General features: G+C 40.9%; 1 protein-coding gene across 8 annotated transcripts in view; it reads left to right on the top strand.

Annotated features, from left to right (window-relative positions):
- LOC144040594 (rho GTPase-activating protein 12-like) overlaps positions 1-23652 on the top strand; it is a 42933-nt gene that overhangs the window by 3837 nt on the left and 15444 nt on the right. For all 8 annotated transcript variants that reach the window (XM_077554923.1, XM_077554919.1, XM_077554920.1 and 5 more), the window contains one exon: positions 3241-4053. In XM_077554923.1, coding sequence (XP_077411049.1) covers positions 3358-4053 — 696 coding nt within the window. In that variant the 5' untranslated portion in view covers positions 3241-3357. The remainder of the gene's footprint in view (positions 1-3240; positions 4054-23652) is intronic.

The raw sequence follows: 23652 nt of genomic DNA, 5'->3' as shown, positions 1-23652 counted from the left end.
CATTGAAAGCCCAGACGCCCCCCCCCCCACACAATGTAGATCTATTCTTGGTGTTAGGCTGTCGGTCTGCGCTTCGGCGTGTCTGCGCATTTTCCTCCGCATGAGGCTTCCCCCCCCCCCACAATTATAGATTCAGCGGCATGTTCTCACGCCTCACTGAAGAGCACCTGCTTTGGCTGCCTCCACATCAAGGATGTCAGTCCTTAGTGGCTGCTATTTTAGGGAGGCGGAAGGGAGAATCGGATCTGAGTTGGTGCAGTGACTTCACGAGCTGCCGTTCGACTGCGGGGAGTGCCCAAGTAGTTATCGGGTTAACTGACAAAAGCAATACTCTCTTGCAGGTTGAACAACCACCGGCCTCCTGTCGCCTGTCCACAGACTTCCGCTCCGTCTTGGATCTGTTATGACATAAATGTCTGGGTTTTATGAGCCTCATTGTGTGAAATTGCACAGCGGGGACACATGATGGCACACAAACTGTTATTTTTGGATGACGCCGTCGATGCAGGAATTCCGCTCTCCAAAGAGCCATGCAGGCATCACAATTAGTTGCCCCACTGGGGGATCGTATACCAGGCTAGATGTCCTTAGCTGTTGTATCGGTTACCAAAGCAATCACCATAGACTGCGGTGTCTGAATTCAGACCTCTCTGCCTAATGCACAATATGTTTGTTCGGAAGCTGATACGTGTGCTTCAGTAGTGGCAAGAACAGGATGCACACAATATTTCAAGAAAGTCAAGTGATTTTTCTACCCATCCTTAGTTGAATGTCCTTTTTTTTTTTTAACCCTGGAGAACCCACGGGGTCAAATTTGGCCCCTATAAATTCTGCTACTCAAATAACAATTTTTTTTTTTTTTACAAATTGAACTTCAAAAGTCCAGAGTGCCACTTCTGACCCCTGCATGGGGCCACCTAGTGGATGAATATTGCACTTACATGAGCCAGAGTGGCGGTGACAAGATGGCTGGCAACATGTTGTTTTGTTGAGCTGGAAATCAAGTCAAGTGATTTTTCTACCCATCCTTAGTTGAATGTCCCTTTTTTTTTTTTTTACCCTGGAGAACCCACGGGGTCAAATTTGGCCCCTATCAATTCTGCTACTCAAATAACAATTATTTTATTTTTTTTTACAAATTGAACTTCAAAAGTCCAGAGTGCCACTTCTGACCCCTGCATGGGGCCACCTAGTGGATGAATATTGCACTTACATGAGCCAGAGTGGCGGTGACAAGATGGCTGGCAACATGTTGTTTTGTTGAGCTGGAAATCAAGTCAAGTGATTTTTCTACCCATCCTTAGTTGAATGTCCCTTTTTTTTTTTTTTACCCTGGAGAACCCACGGGGTCAAATTTGGCCCCTATAAATTCTGCTACTCAAATAACATTTTTTTTTTTTTTTTTACAAATTGAACTTCAAAAGTCCAGAGTGCCACTTCTGACCCCTGCATGGGGCCACCTAGTGGATGAATATTGCACTTACATGAGCCAGAGTGGCGGTGACAAGATGGCTGGCAACATGTTGTTTTGTTGAGCTGGAAATCAAGTCAAGTGATTTTTCTACCCATCCTTAGTTGAATGTCCCTTTTTTTTTTTTTTACCCTGGAGAACCCACGGGGTCAAATTTGGCCCCTATAAATTCTGCTACTCAAATAACATTTTTTTTTTTTTTTTTACAAATTGAACTTCAAAAGTCCAGAGTGCCACTTCTGACCCCTGCATGGGGCCACCTAGTGGATGAATATTGCACTTACATGAGCCAGAGTGGCGGTGACAAGATGGCTGGCAACATGTTGTTTTGTTGAGCTGGAAATCAAGTCAAGTGATTTTTCTACCCATCCTTAGTTGAATGTCCCTTTTTTTTTTTTTTACCCTGGAGAACCCACGGGGTCAAATTTGGCCCCTATCAATTCTGCTACTCAAATAACAATTATTTTATTTTTTTTTACAAATTGAACTTCAAAAGTCCAGAGTGCCACTTCTGACCCCTGCATGGGGCCACCTAGTGGATGAATATTGCACTTACATGAGCCAGAGTGGCGGTGACAAGATGGCTGGCAACATGTTGTTTTGTTGAGCTGGAAATCAAGTCAAGTGATTTTTCTACCCATCCTTAGTTGAATGTCCCTTTTTTTTTTTTTTACCCTGGAGAACCCACGGGGTCAAATTTGGCCCCTATAAATTCTGCTACTCAAATAACATTTTTTTTTTTTTTTTTACAAATTGAACTTCAAAAGTCCAGAGTGCCACTTCTGACCCCTGCATGGGGCCACCTAGTGGATGAATATTGCACTTACATGAGCCAGAGTGGCGGTGACAAGATGGCTGGCAACATGTTGTTTTGTTGAGCTGGAAATCAAGTCAAGTGATTTTTCTACCCATCCTTAGTTGAATGTCCCTTTTTTTTTTTTTTACCCTGGAGAACCCACGGGGTCAAATTTGGCCCCTATCAATTCTGCTACTCAAATAACAATTATTTTATTTTTTTTTACAAATTGAACTTCAAAAGTCCAGAGTGCCACTTCTGACCCCTGCATGGGGCCACCTAGTGGATGAATATTGCACTTACATGAGCCAGAGTGGCGGTGACAAGATGGCTGGCAACATGTTGTTTTGTTGAGCTGGAAATCAAGTCAAGTGATTTTTCTACCCATCCTTAGTTGAATGTCCCTTTTTTTTTTTTTTACCCTGGAGAACCCACGGGGTCAAATTTGGCCCCTATAAATTCTGCTACTCAAATAACATTTTTTTTTTTTTTAACAAATTGAACTTCAAAAGTCCAGAGTGCCACTGCATGGGGCCATCTAGTGGATGAATATTGCACTTACACGAGCCAGAGTGGTGGTGACAAGATGGCTGGCAACATGTTGTTTTGTTTAGCTCGAAATCAATCCAAACAAAAGTATCTTCTCAGCAAACCATCAGTTGGTAAAATTGTGGTTTTTTTTTTGTTAATCTATTTCATATCATGTTGCAGAATGCCTAGGAGTATGTTTTATATATATATTTTGATAAATTAGCAACTCTGAGCTAGTTAAAATTGAAAAAAGCATATATTTTGGTGTTCAGTGAACTTATAGCAGTCATTTAATGTATAATTCATAATTTTCCAAAGAAGAAAAGGGTTCTTGGGTTCTCCAGGGTTAAACTTGATGAATGTAAGCAGTTCATATAATTGATGGAAGGATGTTTTATGTCAAATTGTAGCTGTTGACATTAAGCTGTGTTATCTCCCACAGCCCAGCAGATCCCTGGTCAGACATGAAGAGCCCTCCAGGCCTGGATCCCTGAGCAGCTGAGGTCTGCGCAACGACACCCCCCTCCCCCAAAAAAAAAAAACGCTCGTCCTGATAGCCATGGCGGATAGAGATGGGCTTTCTATTGCCCAGGGTCACGTCTATGTTGAAGTGGAATATGACTATGAGTACGAGGCAAAAGATAAGACGGTCACCATCCGGCAGGGCGAGCGCTACATCCTGGTGAAGAAAACTAATGAGGATTGGTGGCAGGTGAGGAAGGACGAGGGCGCAAAGGCGTTCTACGTGCCAGCCACGTACGTCCGAGAGGTGCAGAAGCCCACCTTGAAGGCCAAACCGTCCGTTTTGGATATCTACACGCCGACAAATGAGAACATTATCCAGCCGCAGCCAAAAATGTCCAGCTTTGGGCACCCGTCGCCGACCGCTTTGGATATCTGCATGCCGCCGAATGACAACTTTAACTGGCCGCAGCCAGAAATGTCCAGCTTTGGGCGTCCGTCGTCTTCCTCCACGCCGTCGCCTTCCTCGGACCACGGCGCGCTGTCCCCGGACGCTTTGCAGAATTTGGGAAGCCCCCACCGTTGCAAGGTGGTGGTCGAACTGGTGCTTACAAAGACCAACAACAATCCTATCAGTGATTCAACACTGATGGAGAACACGGAGGAGAGCAACCAGAGCATAAGTCCGGACAGTGACGAGACGTCCCCGCAATGTGACCTACCGGGTAATGAGCTCCGCAACGACTCTGAGTCGGGAGATGAGCCCAGTAGCAGTTCAGTGGAACAAATGCAGGTAAGACGCGAACACGTTGCTGAAGTTGTTTTGTGCAATTGTGCGTGATCTCGTTTGCTCAAGATTTGGTCTTAACCCTTTGACTGCCAGACGTTTTCAGAAAAGGGATGCCGTGGGCGCCAGCCGATTTTAAGCATTTTGACTGATCTTTCAAGGTTCATAGAAAATTATGTGTTTGGACTATGGAAACACACATACTGCCAAAACAAGATTGGACTCTCATCTTCCATCAGAAAAAAAAAAGTTTGTTTCTACCTTATTCCGTTTTTGAGTAATCAACAATAGAAAATGGTTAGTTTCACCTGTTTTGGAAAAAAAACGTCTTTTAACGTCTTTGGCACTCCTCCATAGGATTTTACTAAACGTTATTTAACGTTTTTGGCAGTCAAAGAGTTAAACTTACTGGTTTGTTGGCAACTTTGGATCCATTTCAGTTTTTTGGGGAAGATGTAAATTGGCCAGTTATGAATGATAATAATGATTGATGACCTATATTAGCCTTGTATAGATGGCAGGCTTTCTCGCTGACTGGTAAGTCCAGCCAAAGCCAGTCCTTTGCTTGTTTGGCAGAGGCAGTTTCAGGCCTGTATTCCGATGGGCCACTTCTGCATCTTTGAGGATTTTGAGAGTTTGAGAAAGATACTGATCGGTGTCTGGTCGGTGCTGGATTTCACTTTCCTTCCTTTTCTTTGGTCCTTCCTCGGGTCTCCTGACGGCCTCACGACTGTGGCAGGAAGTGTTCGGTTTAGGTGAACAGTATGGGATTTTTTAATAGGTTTTAGGTGAATTAATGAATACACACTCACACGCACAGACACATACTCACCCACATACAAAAAAAAAAAAAAAAAAAGAGAGAGCAATAATGATGACATGTCAAATCAGTAAAATTATCCGAATGAACGATACTGAGCTCTCCAGAGAAAAAAAAAAAAAAGAAAGATACTGAGACTTTAGAACAGAGGTGGGCATCGAGGGCCGGAGTCCTGCAGGTTTTGCATGTTGCCCTTCTCCAACACAGCTGATATATGATCAGCTCATCAGCAAGCTCTGCATAAGCCTGATAACGATCCTGCTGATTGGAATCAGCTTGTGTTGCTAAGTGAGAAACCTCTAAAACCTGCAGGACTCCGGCCCTCGAGGACCGAGATTGCCCACCTCTGCTTTAGAAAGTCTAGGCCACGGGTGGGCAAACTCGGTCCTCGAGGCAGGTTTTGGAGGTTTCCCTCTTCCAACACAAGCTGATTCCAATTAACAGGATCATTATCAGGCTTACGCAGAGCTCGCTGATGGGCTGATCATAAATCAGCTGTGTTTGAGAAGGGAAACATCCAAAACCTCGCGGACCGAGCGTGCCCACCCCTGCTGTTGGCTAACCTCACTAAAAAAGCAGGAGTGGTCCAGGACTGCCAAAGTAAAGCCACATTTTTGGGTGGCTTATCCAGGCAGGGTCAGCGTGTTTTGAAGGCTCCAAATGCTGCTTGCGCTCTTTGTTCCACAAGCAGCCGAAGCCTCCTCCGCCACGGTACGAACAAAGAAAGGCAGGCTTGAATGGAAAGTAGGTCATATCGGAGGGAGGATCTGTCTGTAGCCCCCCCAGTCGCCCACTGTGGGGACCACTGTGTGAAAAGGGGGCCGTGTATGTGTGAATGTCACATAGTGAAGGGAAGTGAGAATGGACACACAATAATGGTTTCGCCAAAATATAGTTAGCTATGTCATTATTGACACCCAAGGGGAGAAAATGTATGTCGTCCCGAACCAGCCTTTTTGAATTTCACGCCTGTCAAACCACTTAAGCCAAAATAAACACATTTCCCTCATAGCCATTTACATTTGCATGGTCAACTCCAAAGAGTGTTTTTTTTTTTCAGCCTTCAATAGGGCCAAATAAAGAGGCAGGGCAGCTTCAGCCAAAACTACGATGTGTGAAGCTCAGTGCTGTATTTAGTTTCTGCGGCAGGTGGATCCCACTTCCCCCTTCCTCCTCCGTTGTGCCTTTTCTAGTCTCAAGTTAGTTTGTCCTTTTTGGCCCGTTGCCAGGCAAATGAGCGACCCTGCAGGAAAAACCTAACTCTGCCTCTTGTCATTGCTAAGATGCAGATGAACTATGGCTGGTGGAGTTGTGATTGAGAGGGTATTTTGTTGGTCGATATTTGGCATTTTGACAAATATCGGCATCTGCCTTTTTACGAATCTGGAGGCCGATAAAGCTGGTATCTCACTGAGCGGTGAATACTTACAAAACGTAGCAAATTTAGGGTTTTCATCAGGATTTGTAAAATGTTCACTGACAGTTTTTACTTGTCGCAAAGTCATTTCGAACATATTCAGTTTTTCACTGTCTGTGAAGAACTTTTGAAACCTTTTATTTTATGAACACTGACGAAAACCCCAAATTAGCTACATTTGCATTTCGCATGCATTTGTTGCTCAGTGAGATTCGGGGAACTTTTCATTTATGCATTTATCTAAATTTAATAAAACTTAATAAAAATGATGCGGACACTGGAAACTCCCTCCACTTTTTATTTAAAATAAATAAATACATTAATTAAGAAATCATGTTGAAATATTGGAAAACTTTATTTACAGTAGAAAATTTAGGGAACTATTTACTTGCTTAGTTTTTTTTTTAATTTAGCTTAACATGCTGCTGACCTTGGAAGCTCCCTGCAATTTTTGTTATATTTTTTAAACAAAGCTGTCAATTCTTTATATTTTAAAAATGAACAGAAAACTTTTTTTTAAAAAATTTTGAAGCAAATATATTCTTTTATCGCAAATGAATATCGGCTTGAAATACCGGTTATCGGTTTCCTTGATGACTAATAATCGTCTCGGTATCGGCCTTAAAAAAAAAAAACATATCGTTCTAGCACAAGTATTTTTGCATTATTGTTAATTTTTTTAAAAAAATTGACACATGGCAGTTTTCATAAACAATATTGACTTCTGGAACTAATTTATACTGTAAATCCAGTATTGATTAAGCCAGTAGCCTACGGGGCTTTTATTTCATGAGGGTCAGGATCTGATTTCGAAAGAGTTGTCTTGCCTCGGCTGCACTGCCATCTGGCCACGTGTAATTGATTTCGATCTGATGTCCCGGTGACCATTCATTCCAGTGTCTCACGCCATACTTTCTATTAGTAAATGTGCTGTTTGATTCTCTGGCAACAGCGGAGGCAGATAATCCACACTTTGGTCTCCAAATCGCACGTTAGCTTTTATAGTTTCTCTTTTTGAATCCTGTCGCACGTTATCACCTTGGAAGGTTGTTGATTTTGGGTTATCATTTTCACATGTTGAAAATAACCCAAGTGTGATTTGAATCTTGTCATGGTCTTTTCTGACATAATGAATGGGACACACTGTTCCCTACGGTAATGCGTGGGGGGGACCAAATAATCTCTTTCCGCTCTCAAAGACGTGTTACCAAGTGGGAAGACGTGGTGGTCCGAAGTGAGTTTTTGTCCGTGGCTATGCCCTGCACTCACTCACTCGTTCCACTATGTGATTGAAACGGTGTACGACCTTGAGAGGCCAACCCCCCGCCACGGCGCTGTCTCGCACAATCAAACTCCTAACAACCGCTGCTGGCCTTTCACCTTCTCGGGCTGTCTTTCTCCCCGTGCTCCCTCTAACTAAGGCCTTCATGTAAATGGTGAACGATTAAAACACGCCACATATTTTATTCTTGAATTGTGCGACGGCACTGGCTGAGAATGTTGCTTTTGGATTGGCAGTGTATGCGAATGGACTACAATATAGACTGGGCTTTGCTTACTCCTTTTGAAACAGTCAAACAACTTACTGCTGCTATTCTGAATTAGTGAATTGGATAATTAAAACAGAGCATTGTTCTCTTGAAGTAAAGCGGTATGTATGCCTTTCAAAATGAACAGGCCGGAGCACGTATAGTCCCCTGGGAAGTTTTTCGGTCTAATATATAGAAACAAGCTGTTCCTAACAAACATACAAAACAGTACAGTTGGCCCATGCTTTTCATAAAAACGGTTCCTTCGGCAGATGTCTTAAATTTTATAGAGCGGCTTAGCCAAGTTCCAAGAAGTGCACATCTTTTGAAGTGAGGTCAAGCAAATGCATAGTCTTACATAATGGCCTAGTTAAAAAAAAGATGTAACATCTACGAATGCCTTGTCTGTTAGTGCCCTGTAATCTCACCGTTCAGCCAATAGGGCTTACTCCCGAGCCAACTGAAAAGGAGGCCCGAGCTTGTTTTCCAGTGCATACTTGACATTCTTGCCTTGGTGCCTACACACACACAGTACTGTACAGTGAGGGGAAAAAAGAAAGTCAATGAAAGTCCATCGTGTCCACAGTGAGGCACCAGACGGCTTGTAATCTAATCCGATGTAAAATTGAGCTCCATAGTACATCTTCTGTGTCCATGTGAGTGCGCTTTCCGGTCTGCTCACTTGCACCCTTGCCCTCTCTTTCCCCTCTCTCTCTCTCTCGGTCTGGAACCCTTCTCTCGCTCTTTTACTCGCCCCGCTGTCTGTACTGCTTCCTATTTTCAACCTCCCACCTATTTTCTTTTTTCACAATCCTGTCTGGAGTAATCTCGGTGAAGGGCAGAACAACAGTCAGGAAACTGGTAAACATACAGTGCCTCCTATTCTCGGACCTTGTGTTAACCCCCCCCCCCCCCCCTCGCCAATCCTGACCTGTGCCTCTGTGTTACAGCAAGAGGATTAAAAAATCTGCTAGCCCCCCCCCAGGCTTGCCTCCTTGCCCTCTCTTCCCTCTCTCTGTCCGGGGCTCAGGGGCTCAGCCTTCAGGACAACCTTAAGAACTGATGTTGACAAATCATGAATCCTGTCTGTTTCCCGGGGTTAAGGATTGCAGTTCTTTAACTCCTCTCAAAAGGTGTGCATGAAACATTGAAGAGATCGTCCGTGTTCATAATCTTTCATCTGTTTTGTATCTCTCACTTTTATACAATTTAGGCATCATTCAACAGGGAACGTGATTTTACATTTTCACAATTAATTTATGACTCAACTAACTAAAGTTAAATCTTTTGGGGCTCTTGCCTGTGCAATCCAAAATGTCCCATGAAACGCCTCAACCCACCATTTGTGATGCAGCGTTAGTTTGGTTATCGAATGATGGTGACGCGTCACTCTCTTTCACTCCTGATGCTCTATGTGGGTCAGTCAGTCCCTCTCCCCGTCTCTCACCGTGGCTCTCTCCGGGCCCGGCTCACTAATGTAACTTTGGTGGACTGGCAAAGCATGTATCCAGAGAAGGTAAGGACACCTGCCTTGCCGTGCTTTTTGATGTAGCACAGTGATTTATCTTTCCTAAGCTTCTTCCCGCCGCTGCCCTCCCCTGCAACAAGTTAGCAAGTCTTTACGTTCTGATCCAAAAAAAAAAACCTTGTTGTTGTTGGGTATGTTAGTAAAGAACTATAGAAATGATCCCTGTAAGTATAGTCTTAGGTGCTGGATTTCACTTTCCTTTCTTTTCTTTGGTCCTTCCTCGGGTCTCCTGACGGCCTCGCGACTCTGGCTGGAAGTGTTCGGTTTAGGTGAACGGTATGGGATTTTTTTAATAGGTTTTAGGTGAACTAATGAATACACACACACTCGCACATACACATACTCACCCACATACAAAAAAAAAAAAAGAGCAATGATGATGACATGTCAAATCGGTAAAATTACCGAATGAACAAAACTGAGCTCTCCAGAACAAAAAAAAAAAAGTATGTTAGTAAAACAAATCTTTGGTAGTGGGACGACTGTGTGTTACATACTGTACTCTATTTGACTGAGAGAGAGATTTATTTAGCCCATTTCTAGCTTCCTATCAACAGAGTTCTGTGTTTGTATATAATTAGGGAAGCCCAAGACACCGGGTGCCCAAAGCTTAAGTTACATAACTGAAGATTTCAGAGCAGCCGGTAGACTTTTGCCCCAGTGGCCAACTCTTTGGCTCGACAGGTCAAGCTATTTGTGCACTCAGCCTTCTGCATTCTCCCTTTCCCTTATTTGTCTTGCGAAGCGATAGATCATGAGACTGAAGTAATTTCGCAATGGTTGTTTGGACTATAAAGGCTTTCTCCGCATGGCTGCCTCGGGCTAAGCTGGTTTTTTCTTCGTGTTGTACGTTGTTTCCAATTCCTCCTGGTAACTCTCTGAATGCACTTTGAGGAATCAGAGTCAGCAGGACGCAGAAGTGGAGCTTGTCTCTCTCCACAGTGTTTTGCTTTGGGTTTGTTTGCCTATTGAATATTGTTAAAAATTGCCTATTGAATATTGTTAAAAATCTTGCTTTCAAAGCAAAAAAAAAAAAAAAAAGATCCTTATGTGGCATGTCTAAAACTGGTTGTTATGATCTATATAATTTCCTTTCAAAATGTATACAATACGAATACGATTGTGGTACGACATATACCAAAGGTTTGAACAATCTCCTCTCGTCTTAAACTTTTCTTCAGTTTGACTGTCACTTGTACTTGTATTTTAAGTTGGGGATATCTAAAATTCCATAATATTTGGATAAAACATTTTGAGCCTCGTATAGTCACGATCATTGCTACCTTTTGTTAAAGTACAGGGATGTGATTTTTCCGCTAATTCGCGGAATTCCGCTTTTTTTATCTCCCCCCCCCAAAAAAAAAATCCGTTTTTTTTATTTTATTTTATTTTTTTATTTTTATTTTTTATTTTTTTGTAGTTCATTGTGTATGCACATGACTCCGACAGATAACATCTTCTGCTATAACAAAGACATTTGTGGTATGCTCTAATATGAGTTACTTTTCATTTGGTCATGATACAATTTTTTGTTCATGAAATTTGAACTCTTCAACATTATTTATGTGTTAACTTAGTAATCACATTAGTTAGATATGATGATATTCTCAGTGATAGTTTTTAAAAGCAAAGGCAGTCCAATGTTTTTGAATGTGACTGATTTTGAGTTGACTAAAACTGCCATTTTATATGGGATAGTTCAATATACATTGAAAATTTATGCTGTTGTTTTGTCTATTTCTTTGTCATGTGAGTGCATTGAAAGTACTTAAAAACACGGAAAACCCATGAGCTCCGGGGGGCTTCGCCCCCATTGTCCCACCACCAGGGCACTGCCCTGGACCTAGCTGGGTGCCAGCGGCCCCCAGACCCCCGGCTAAATTTTCAGATAATTTCACTTTGGTCAAATCACATCCCTGTAAAGTAATTGCACAGAGGACTACTAATGAGTCTTGGGGTGTGCTGCCGATTTATCTTCTTGGTCTGATATGATAAACATCAATAAGACTGTTGAAATAGAAACGTGGTTTGGCGCATCTATGAGCAAAGTAGTATACCCACTTGAAAATATCCCCACTTTGGGGATTGTATGGGATTAACTTTCTTTCCAACTTTCTATGTAATCGCTGTCTACAAATGGTAGAATTCAATCAGGGCTTCTGTGTTTTAAACCGCAGGAACTTCCATCAAGCAGCTGTCACTAATCAAGGACAATACTATGCGTGGATAAGTCTCAAGCCTACTGCCATCTTTATAGTTCTGTAGCATAACAGAAATCCAATTATAATACAACACCAACACACATCGCGTAATTGCGCTCAGTTGGGCTATCAGCCCAGCAGGGGGTCTTTCCTGTAAAGCCCTGCCCTTTTGGGGATATACAGTACATGTCCCTGCTGACCAACATAGCTCATGGATTAAAACCGAGATACTGGGAGGTCTGATCAGGGTCGTCTCGGGTGCACAAATGCATCCATGCGAGCGGTTGTTCGGTGCCCTTGTGATTGACAGAGTAGCGCCGTCGGTGTCCATTAAGGATATGAATGTAATAGATGTCTCTGTGCACGTCATACTCTGCAGGGTTACATAACACAAATGGATGGCTTGTGCCATGATTGATTACTTATCACCTATTTATCTACCAAAAGGATGATTACTAAGCTTCTGTCCAGGATGTATAAAATGTCTTTTGTATTCAAGAGTGGGAGAACGACTACATTCAACCGAGTCTTACCTTAGCACGGGCCAGTACTCTGTCTGAACTTTGGGCCAGAATTGCCTATTGAAATTTTATTAAAATAAGCTTTGGCTAATGTAGCAAACAGGTGTCTTTACCAACCTCCCAATTTGACATCTCTACGGTATCATGATAAAGAAGACATTGCAAATAATAACGACGAAAGAAGGAGCAGATTAAATTATAATTTTGTGTGATGGGGAAAAGGACAATCCTTGTCAAAGGTTACAATTAAATTCCATGTTCTGTCCCAATTGTTCTACTTCCATCGATATTGTTTCTACTGACCCAAGCATTGTCATCTGTGGATGAAACCCCACAGAAAGGTCAAGCCAGATTTACATAATCATGTAAAACGTGTTATAGGCTCTTGGTGAGCGCCATGCGCCACCAGCCATGGGCCGGAGAAGCTTACAGATCAGCCCAAGCCTGGACAGACCCCCACAAAAACCCTCCCGCCCGCCTTGCGCACATACTACTAGAATGCAATCTTCTTACATATCTGGATTAAGGGGTTGTGTACAACACATTCTTGTGTTAAACCTCTCTGTTGTAACCCCCCCTTAAACTAATGTCGTCATGCACCATGTTCCAACAATCTTTCCTTTATGTACTGCAGTCTTAGTCTTGATGCTAAATATGTTTGGAAGAAGCTTAGGGCGAGCATTTCAGTTCCGTTTGATTTTTAAGGAGTAAATGGCTGAATTTGATGACCAATCTATTTAGCCACTTTGTTAGCATTTTGTAAATGTGCTTTATGTGCTTTTAAGCAGTTCTACTACAATTAGACCTCGCAGGGTAAACACTACAGTGTTTCCCACAGATTTAAAATCTACTTGGGTGGGTGGACTCCGGCGGTGGGAATGGGAGGTGGGTCTCAGTCCTGTTACTACGTCTCTTCTAGCCTCACGATCCACAAGTGAGTGGCGGCGAACTAATGTTACATGCGGTATATCCTGTCATGACCCGTTTTTTTTAAAATCTATTTTTAATACATTTTCTTGAAAACTAGTTGGGTGGCCCGCCCAAGTATTAACATGGTGTGGGAAACACTGCACTACATGGTCTGTTTTTATTTCCATTTCTTTCCATTACAGTTGCTATATTTGCACGTTGTTTACATTTCAATTGTGGGAAAAAAAAGATGGCTTAAATATTGTGCTGCAATAAAAAATCCATTATTTCAAAGCACCAATTACAAATCTATTGTTCAGTTATTTTTTATTATCTATTTTTAAGAATTTTTCTGGAAAACTAGTTGGGTGTCCCGCCCAAGTATTAACATGGTTTGGGAAACACTGCACTACATGGTCTGTTTTTATTTCCATTTCATTCCATTACGGTTGCTATATTTGCACATTGTTTACATTTCAATTGTGGGAAAAAAAAGATGGCTTAAATATTGTGCTGCAATAAAAAATCCATTATTTCAAAACACCAATTACAAATCTATTGTTCAGTTATTTTTTATTATCTATTTTTAAGAATTTTTCTGGAAAACTAGTTGGGTGTCCCGCCCAAGTATTAACATGGTGTGGGAAACACTGCACTACATTTTTTATTTCCATTTCATTCCATTACGGTTGCTATATTTGCACGTTGTTTACATTTCAATTGTGGGAAAAAAAAGATGGCTTAAATATTGTGCTGCAATAAAAAATCCATTATTTCAAAGCACCAATTACAAATCTATTGTTCAGTTATTTTTTATTATCTATTTTTAAGAATTTTTCTGGAAAACTAGTTGGGTGTCCCGCCCAAGTATTAACATGGTGTGGGAAACACTGCACTACATGGTCTGTTTTTATTTCCATTTCATTCCATTACGGTTGCTATATTTGCACGTTGTTTACATTTCAATTGTGGGAAAAAAAAGATGGCTGCAATAAAAAATCCATTATTTCAAAGCACCAATTACAAATCTATTGTTCAGTTATTTTTTATTATCTATTTTTAAGAATTTTTCTGGAAAACTAGTTGGGTGTCCCGCCCAAGTATTAACATGGTGTGGGAAACACTGCACTACATGGTCTGTTTTTATTTCCATTTCATTCCATTATGGTTGCTATAGTTGCACGTTGTTTACATTTCAATTGTGGGAAAAAAAGGTGGCTTAAATATTGTGCTGCAATAAAAATTCCATTATTTCAAAGCACCAATTACAAATCTATTGTTCAGTAATTATTACCAATATCGTCACCGCAAAGTTATTTGAAATCTCGTGATATAACTTTTAGGCCACGCCTAGTCTGAAATAAATACAAGGTTCCTATGGAAGTTAGTTTTACAGCGTTGACCATCAAGTGTTAAGATGAATAATGTGTCTGCCGCTGGAAATGTGGTCATAATTTTCAGTGTATCATATGTAGTTTGTGGTCCGCTGATGATGCATTTCATTTTTCTGACTGAACATGTGACTGTGGCTGTATAGATGACAAGGCAGCCCTCTCTCTGGCAGGGGCCATTCTTAACAAATGCTTTATAGTAGTAGCTTACTGGAACTTTACTGTGGTTGGCTAAAAAGAGAAAGGGCATGAATAGGGGAGGACTGGCTAGCTGATTGGCTGACCCATGAGAATATGTATGCCAAAGACTGATTATATTATATTCACATTGTTTTGTACTTGACGGCAAATCTGTGCTAACCATGATTTTCTTGTTGTTGTTTATTTGGTCCACATTCTGTGCCTAAAGGGGGAGCAGACTAAAAAGGAGTTGACCAGACCGCCTGCTGTGTACTGGGTTTTCTCTCTCGCTGCCTGTGGCAATTCCATTTCCTCATAGTCGACGAGCACATGTCAGCCCACTCAGTAGGGGGTCCCTAGCTGACAGGCTCTCTTGGCTGAAATGTGCCGGTGACTGCTCCATAAAAGAATCCGTGTCCTCTCAACTCCGTTACCGCTTGTTTCAGTTTCCTCATCCTCAAGCTATACCTGGGCCCCCCCCATTCTATTGCTTGAGATTACAAAAGTCAAATTAAACGCAGTAGTCACAATTTAGCATCCGTCTATCCATTTTCTATAATGCCTCATTAGGGTGAACTGGACCTGATCCCATCTGACTTTGAGTGAGAGGCAGGCTGCGCCCTGAATTAGTCGCCATCTAATCACAGCACAATGAATGAACTAGAAATTGAAGTAAAATGTTATAAGTTGAGTTTGGTACTTTTTAAATAATCGTCCCATGCAATGGCATGGCTTGTACCTCCAACCGACCACTTCCTGAGTTTAAATGTTGTCGAAGGCTTGATATGTGTTCATGATGTTAACCACTACCTCCTGGTTTGAAGGATTTCTCTGCGAGGAAGTTTTCATTTCCTTTGTGTGAGTGGCTGTCACGTCGCGGTGAACAGCCAATTAATTGCCTCAATGTTTCCGCATAGGGTTTTATGTTGCCATGTCGACACACCATCGCACTCATTGGCAAATGTACGAAAAACTGATGTTGCTGGAGGGCTTCCACTGCAGAGGAGTGCTGAGGGATTATGCCAATGGAACCTCCAAGGCTGCAGTGTGGCATCTATGTGGGTCACATATTCAAGAGGGCGATTAATACATTTTGGAGCGTTATAAATTGGTGAACGCAGACACACTGATGCATATGCACGACTCGCACACTGACTCGCACCTCGGCTCCCATACTCACCACACATCATATATCACTTCACCTCCATAGCTGTGTTGCTATTGGCATGTCAATGGCTCTTAAATGCTTCCACTCTGGTGCCGTCACCTGCAAGTTATCATTTCTTTTGCAAAGATGTCGGCCTGCTATACAGACGAGTGGGGCCCGGGTATCAATTCAGATTTCCAAAATCAATTTGATTCAGAGGGGCCTGATTCACGATTCGCCTTCATTTTCACTTCAGTTAAGGATATCGTGCAGTACCAATTTTACTTTTATACAGTATCAATGCCGCAACTAATTACTCTTAATTGGTGCATTCGTATGGGAAAAAAAATGCAAGAACCTACCATAAATACATTTAAAATGTAATTCAATGCAATTACATAAATCATGTATGTTCTACTTAACATGACCTGATCAAAACAATAAATAATAATTGAAATTGATTACAACCACAGCACTATGTAAATAAAGTGTCAAAAACACTGGGCTCCTCTTGGGGTACTCTGCATTTGGTAGCCATATTTAAAAGTATCGATTCATGATTTTATGAATCGATATTGGGCTATGAAAAGGAATATCGATTCGATATCGTTTTTTTTGTTGTTTTTTTTTCAAACCCAGCCCTACAGACTACTGAAACTACTACTAATTACTTTGCCTATCTAATATTTTCTACGTGCATGTTGTTCCTTACTTTTCTGTTAGTTGTCAGGCTCATCCGTCCAATAGTTCTGTCCTGTTGTGAGTGCAAACGGAGCGTGTGAACCACAGACATTATGGCTCCAGGGTCACAAACTCTGACCTGTTTTGGCCTTTGGAGGGAACTTTGAGCATGACCACCTGTCAAAAAGTCTTCTTCTTTTAAATTTTTTTTTTTTTACTTAGACCTCTTTTTTTCTCTCTTTGCCCCGCTCTGTCTCTTTTTCCGTGTCTCCTTCTGTGTGAGGTAGTCAGGTCAGTCTGCTAATGAGTGCTCCCGTTTAAGCGCCATGGTCCTAAATAGATCTCTTAAGATCCTTTAATCAGCCACTGTCGTCTCTTCTCATCTGTTGGACTACATTCTGAATGCAGTAAGGTGAATACGTGCTGGTACCGTCTCCTCGTACCAGTTTGGCTAGCCTTAGTTGTCACCGGAATTTACTTTTTTTTGGACCATGTTTTCCTACCTGAGGAGCCCACACTACATTGTGAGTAGCAAGCTTTCTGTAATGCCTAAAGGATCTGCTGAGTGAATGTGTTACACCGCTTAGGCTGCTCGGCTGAGGTAAAAGGTGAACGGGTGTTAGTCGGTCTTGTCACAGTTTCTTGTTATGACTACCAAGTTCACCAGCGGAGCTTGTCTTCGAAACAGCGAAAGCAGAGGAATGATCCGAAGCAGAAATACTTTTAGTTAATATTGTTAATAATTGTAAAGATAAAACATCTACTGATTGTCATCAACTTGATATGAAAACGGTGAAAAAGATTAGTTCTGGGAATTTCTAAACCACTTGCGTACATCGCCAACTTATCATTTCAAACAGGGCAATTTCCGAATAAAATGAAAAGTGCAAAAATGATTCCAATCAAACAAAAGTTCACAAATTACAGGCCTGCCTCCCTACTACCACAATTCTCCAAAATTCTTGAAAAACCTTTCAATAACAGGTTAGATAAATTCATAGAAAAAGATTTTTTAAAAATTCTGATAGTCAGTATGGATTTAGAACAAAACGGTCAACTGCACTAGCTTTAACAGAACTTACTGAATAAATTTACAATAGGACTGTTCGTTGATCTACAAAAAGCATTTGACACTATAAACCATGATATTGATTAATAAATTGGAGTTGGGGGAATTTAAAGCAAAATGCTTGGATATGGTATGTGGTGTCCCTCAGGGGTCAGTGTTGGGGCCAAAACTGTTTATATTGTATATTAATGATTTGTGCAACGCGTCTCATTTATTGAAGTTTGTGTTATTTGCAGATGACACAACTATTTTATTTACTGGTGAGAAAATGCTATTTATTTTGGATACAATTACCTCCGAATTTAAGAAAGTAAAAACACGGCTTGATGAAAACAAGTTATCAATAAATTTAAACAAGGCGAAATTTGTTGTGTTTGGTAATGTTAAAATAGGGAACTGCGCAAGATGGCAAATTGAAGGTGTAGATATAGAAAGAGTAAATGGGATTAAATTCCTGGGGGTAATTGTTGGTAATAAAATCCGCTGGAAACCACACACACCTCAACCAGAAATCATTACACATTCTGTACTGTGCTCTAGTATTACCATATTGAAGTTATTGTTCAGAAGTTTGGTTTATGTTTTTTTTATATTTTGTCTTTACACATGCACTTTTATAATCAGTTTGTTTTTTCTTTATATGCATGTTCAAAATAAAATTTGACCAAAAAAAAGACATACTTTCATTGTTATAGTAAACCGTTTTTAATAGTAGATTGAAGGCAACACAGAATCTCATTTTGTTGAAAGTAAAACTAACAGGATGTTCTACTGTTTTGATGCCAACGCTGCTTGGAGAGTTGTACTTCAAGGGGATATAACTCATCTGCCCATAACTAATTTCATGTTGTTCTTCTTTAGACCGGGATCTTGTTGAGACTGAATCAACAGCTTATAAGTGTTGCTTATACACATGATTACTTACTCAGCCAGCAGTTCCAAACACTCCGCGCGCATTCCTAATTATCAATCATCAGTTATTATGCCCAACTGTCCTTCAAATTGTATTTAAACCATTTTTGCCATGCTTTGTACTAATACTGTTTCATGGGTTAATCAGTTTCAAATCTTTGATATTCAATGTGTCATTGCATAAGAGGTTGATAGTTTTTTGTTGTTGTGTTGGTGTCTTAAAAAGGAGTCCATAACTGTTGGGTTTGCGCAGAGGATGTACACTTCACTTGACTGCGGGGCAAATGCAGTTCAACTCGGATGGCCCGCTGACGAGGAATGACTTTGTCAGCGAACAGCGCTGATATTGTTAGATGTGACAGTCCCTTGAGGTTGTGTGTGCGTGGGTAATCATGTCTGCGCGCAGGTGATTGTGTTCACTTTAGGCCACTGCTTTGAAAGGTTTCTTCATAGACTCGGCTTAACCTGGGCACTCCTGCCTCCCTCCCTTCCTTACTTAGGGCACAGTAAAAGCTGGACATGATTCGTACTCTCTAAGAATTATTTACAGCCATGTTGCCCAACTGTGTTTCTCCACGGTCACCGCAGCTGTTAAAGTTGCCTACAGTGGTTTTGTTACTCTCCATTGTCCACATTTATTCCAATCGTGCTGTATTCCTTCCTTCCCAGCTCCATCAGTGGCACTCTACTTCACTTTTACCCCCTGCTTTTTCTTTTATAGTGTCCAACCGTCTGTCTCTGGCATCGTCAAGATAAGCATGTAAAGTTGTTAAAGGGGACAAAATCCTTCCTTTTAGTTTCTTAAAGCAAAGGATGGAAATGCATATTTATTCCCCTCCATTGCCGACTCTTTTTCTAGTAGCGTGGTTTTGAGTGCCCTTAAACGCACATCGCGTGTGGACAAAAGTTCAAGACTCTCTAAGAAATGCACTTTAGAAAAATACAGATAATAGTGTGGATAAGGCCGCCTTAATGCATCTACTCTAAATGCATTTAGGAAGCTTTATGTGTAAAACAAAAAGTGAAACTGTCCACTTTGCACGAATATTCCTGTCGGTGATTAATGCCAATTTAAATGAGTGGTGCTGACTTACTATTGTTTGACTCTGTACAAAGAGCCCTTGTGTCCCTCACTCTCTGCCACATCGCCCCACTCTACCGTCATGCTTCGTTGTTTAGTTTATACATTGCCACTGATGTTGTCATGCCATCAAAACCCTGCCAGGATGTCCAGGACTCGTCAGCCCCAGAGTGCCAAGACTGCCGCTATTTTATTGTTAAGCTACAATGCATTAATGCATACTGTCAATAGATTATCAACGATAATTACATTTTCTAAAAGGTTTTAGGTTCTAAAACAACACATTTAATCACTATAGACCGTATGTTTATGACATTTATTGAAAATGTTACACGTACAGACGCTCCCCACCTTACGAACGAGTTACGTTCCGGACGATCGTTCGTAAGGTGAATTTGTTCGTAAGTTGCTTCAGTGCTATATTTTGTATTATAATTTATGTTTAAAGCCTATATAAGTATATTGAAGGTTTATATAAGTATGTTTAAGGCTTGTACAAGTAACCTGCATTGGTTTGTACTGAAAAAAACTTTTAATAAAATGGAGAGAATACGTACAGTACTGTACTGTACTACGTATGTTAGAGAGAGAGAGCGAGAGACACACACAGTATGTACATGTACGTAATAAGATAAATAAAATGAAGTTTAACTTACTTTTGGAAGATGTACTCGATGCTTAAGGAGATGATGGAGGAGGATTTTATATCATGATAGATTCTTCGTCGTCGCTGGAATCGGCTTCAAAAGTTATTTCCTCCTTCATGGGGACGGGCGTTTCTTCCTCCTCCTCCTCGCCACGTTGCTCAGCCTCCAATGAGCTCTCACAGCGCCAATCGTCAGTATTAGCGGCGGAAAGAAGCACTACGCGCAATACAAAATCTAACTTACAGCATTTCTTTCCGAACATTTTTCGACATACTGTACGCGCAGAAATGTTCGTATGTACCGTTGTTCGGAACTCGAATGTTCGTAAGTAGGGGAGCGTCTGTACATCATTCTACCTTTCACATCAGCAACGTTGTGTTGCCATCGTGCTTAAATTTGCTACTTGGCATCCAACACTAAACCACCAAACTTGTTTCCTGACTAAATGGGCTCCAGGAAGTAAAAATGCTTGTCCTTTTGTAGAGCATTTTTGTGTGTGTGTGTTTTTGACCTTTGGGCCCAACTTTTCATGTAGAAAATCACTAGGGGCTAATACCAATATTTACTGTACAATGTATCTGTGTAATTGACTGAAACCTTGTCAAATTACAGTTCTTAATGCAGGGATGTGATTTTTCCGCTAATTTTTTTATCTCCCCCATAAAAAAAAAAAAATCAGATTATTTTTTTTTTTTGTAGTTCATTGTATATGCACATGACTCCGACAGATAACATCTTCTGCTATAACAAAGACATTTGTGGTATGCTCTAATATGAGTTACTTTTCATTTGGTCATGATACAATTATTTGTTCATGAAATTTGAACTCTTCAACATTATTTATGTGTTAACTTAGTAATCACATTAGTTAGATATGATGATATTCTCAGTGATAGTTTTTAAAAGCAAAGGCAGTCCAATGTTTTTGAATGTGACTGATTTTGAGTTGACTAAAACTGCCATTTTATATGGGATAGTTCAATATACATTGAAAATTTATGCTGTTGTTTTGTCTATTTCTTTGTCATGTGAGTGCATTGAAAGTACTTAAAAACACGGAAAACCCATGAGCTCCGGCTAAATTTTCAGATAATTTCACTTTGGTCAAATCACATCCCTGTTAATGTCGTCACTGTCATTTGTCAGATGTGCACAACTATACCATTCAAACCCTTACATAAACAAGATAGCAACCAGAGTAACAAATCTACAGCAAATGTAAGTAGCTGTAAGAAAAAAAGTTAAATTCTCAAGTCAGGTTTATCAACAAAAAAAAATGGCGCTCTGGCTTAATGCTAACATCCTACGCAAAATGCTAACGACCAGCTAGCAAATAGCATTGATAGTCTTGGTATTGTAACGCTTTAAGCAGTGGATATTTGAACGTGAACGGTGTGGCCACACATGGCTATATTCACAGCACACTGAGCACGGGTATATATTCTCTAACCTCCACAAGAAATGACTAATACCACTGCAACTTACTGAGTACTGATGTTCTTTGTGTGTTATTATATGTCTGTATTATATTGCCACCTGGTGGTCATGGCGTATACACAGTAGAAGGAGCACATTGTGGGGATGGAACTCATTAATACCACCTCTAGTAAAAAAAAATCAACAAGGATATCAAAGTAACATCTTTTCGTGTAATTCTTGGTTCATACTGTAGTCAGGACCAAGTTCCGAACACTCATATCGATACAACTCATTCAAGTTGTCAAATGTATTTATATGCCTAACTCTGCTACACAGTACACACCCCATCCCCCCCCCACCCATAATAACTTCAAAAGTATTATTTAAGGTGTTTAAGTGATGAACATGTACTGCTGTAAAAGTAATTGCAGTCATAGTCATTCTACTGTGTCTAAATATACAGTATGTAGTATTAAAATGAGTTTCCCATCATAACTATTCATAGTGAAGTAAATGGAAAATGGTCTGTCACAAAAGTCTTTGCCAATCATTCCTATGTTAATTGATTGATTGGGACTGAGCCTTTACCATAAAGACCTCCTGTTTCATCGCCACCCCACTCTGCCTCCAGCCAGCCAATCAGCAAATAGGGAAGGGGACCTTGCATAATTGGCTCAAACCAATCATGCTGTAGGCTTTAGGTCAGGATTAGTCATTAACTCGGGGGCTTAAAATCTCAGCTGTCTGCTATGGAGTGCTGCTAAGTCTCCATCCGCTTCACAATTCCTGTCACAAAGAAGAAGACAAAGCAATCATTACCGATGATTTTTTTTTAATATCTAGTTTATTTCAAATCTTGTGATGCAGGTCTGTACTTGAGATCACTGTGGTCAATAACATTAACTAGTAAGTAAAAAAACATAATTCCGTGGAAAGTTGAGCCACATCCATGCAGATGTCCACTAATGTGTTACCCATTTGCTCAACATGGCACTGGCAACTACACAGGTGTTCAATAAATGAAGAAAAAAAAAAGACAATTGACTGACTCCCTCCCCATAGTCAGACAAGAACAATTAATCAAATGACAATCCTAATTATTACGTTAATGGTGTTCCTAGACTGCAGAATTCAGCATCTTGCAGTATACTGTAGAAAGAGAATCCAGTTTTTTTTTCTTGTTTACAAAATTCAGAGGAGGCCGCCTCCACCTCCAGCCTAAGTGGCTGATAACGAATGAATGCTTTAACATGATAATAGTCGTATTCTTATTGGAACTATTCTTCTTCTTATTGAAACATGGTATATGTTGCCTGAAAGTGAGTCAGTCGAATTTATAGAATACATGGCGCAGGGGGGTGGCCGATAATGGTATCGGTCACAGCCGTGAGTACCGATACCTTAAAATAAGACTGGTATTGGCACCGATACTGATACCTGGTATCGACAGTCACCCATCATAGTCAGGACGATGCGACCTCTGCCTCAATTTGAGCCAGGAAAAACCCTGGAATCACTTCCTGCTTTGTCATTTTTTTTTAATTCATTTTTTTTCTATAGTTGTGTAAGGAACAGATTGCAGTGCAGCTCCATGTCTGTCTGGCTGTTTTTCTCTCACTATTTAGAGAACAGAAGGTACTTTGTGACTGTTTTGCTTCCACACGGCTTAAAAGATGGAGTATGTTCGAGGAGGGGGTGTACCCATGGAGAGAAAAGTGTGCTAGCGGTGACTCCCTTCTGTGCTTGTCTGCAGCCTGAGACCTCCCCAGAGAGGAAATAGCGTAGCGTGCGCATATGTTATGATTGTAGTCATTTGCTGCTCACTAATATTTGAAATCGTCGTACAGATTTTCCTAAATGCTTAAGGAATGTCGCCATATGCTTTAAGAAAAGGAACGGGACTCGGAAGAGGAGGTGCCAGTCACAATCTGGCTCACTGGCGTTTGATTTTACGCTCCAACTCGAGCTTAGCCCCAAATAGACGGCGGAATGTTTGATCCATTGGGTGCTTCTGAAATAACCGTGAACATCTTGTCCCAGATATAATTTGTTTGCTTGAGTGTGTCTTGCTCATACTGCAGAACTGACAGCTTCGCCGCAAGAATTTTCTTGTGCTCCCTGACCACCAACCGCATGCCCATATGCACGTATCG

Source organism: Vanacampus margaritifer, chromosome 20 (assembly GCF_051991255.1).
Source record: "Vanacampus margaritifer isolate UIUO_Vmar chromosome 20, RoL_Vmar_1.0, whole genome shotgun sequence".
Taxonomy (NCBI): domain Eukaryota; kingdom Metazoa; phylum Chordata; class Actinopteri; order Syngnathiformes; family Syngnathidae; genus Vanacampus; species Vanacampus margaritifer.
The sequence above is the reverse complement of the archived record's forward strand: the minus strand, read 5'-3'. Positions and strand labels throughout refer to the sequence as shown.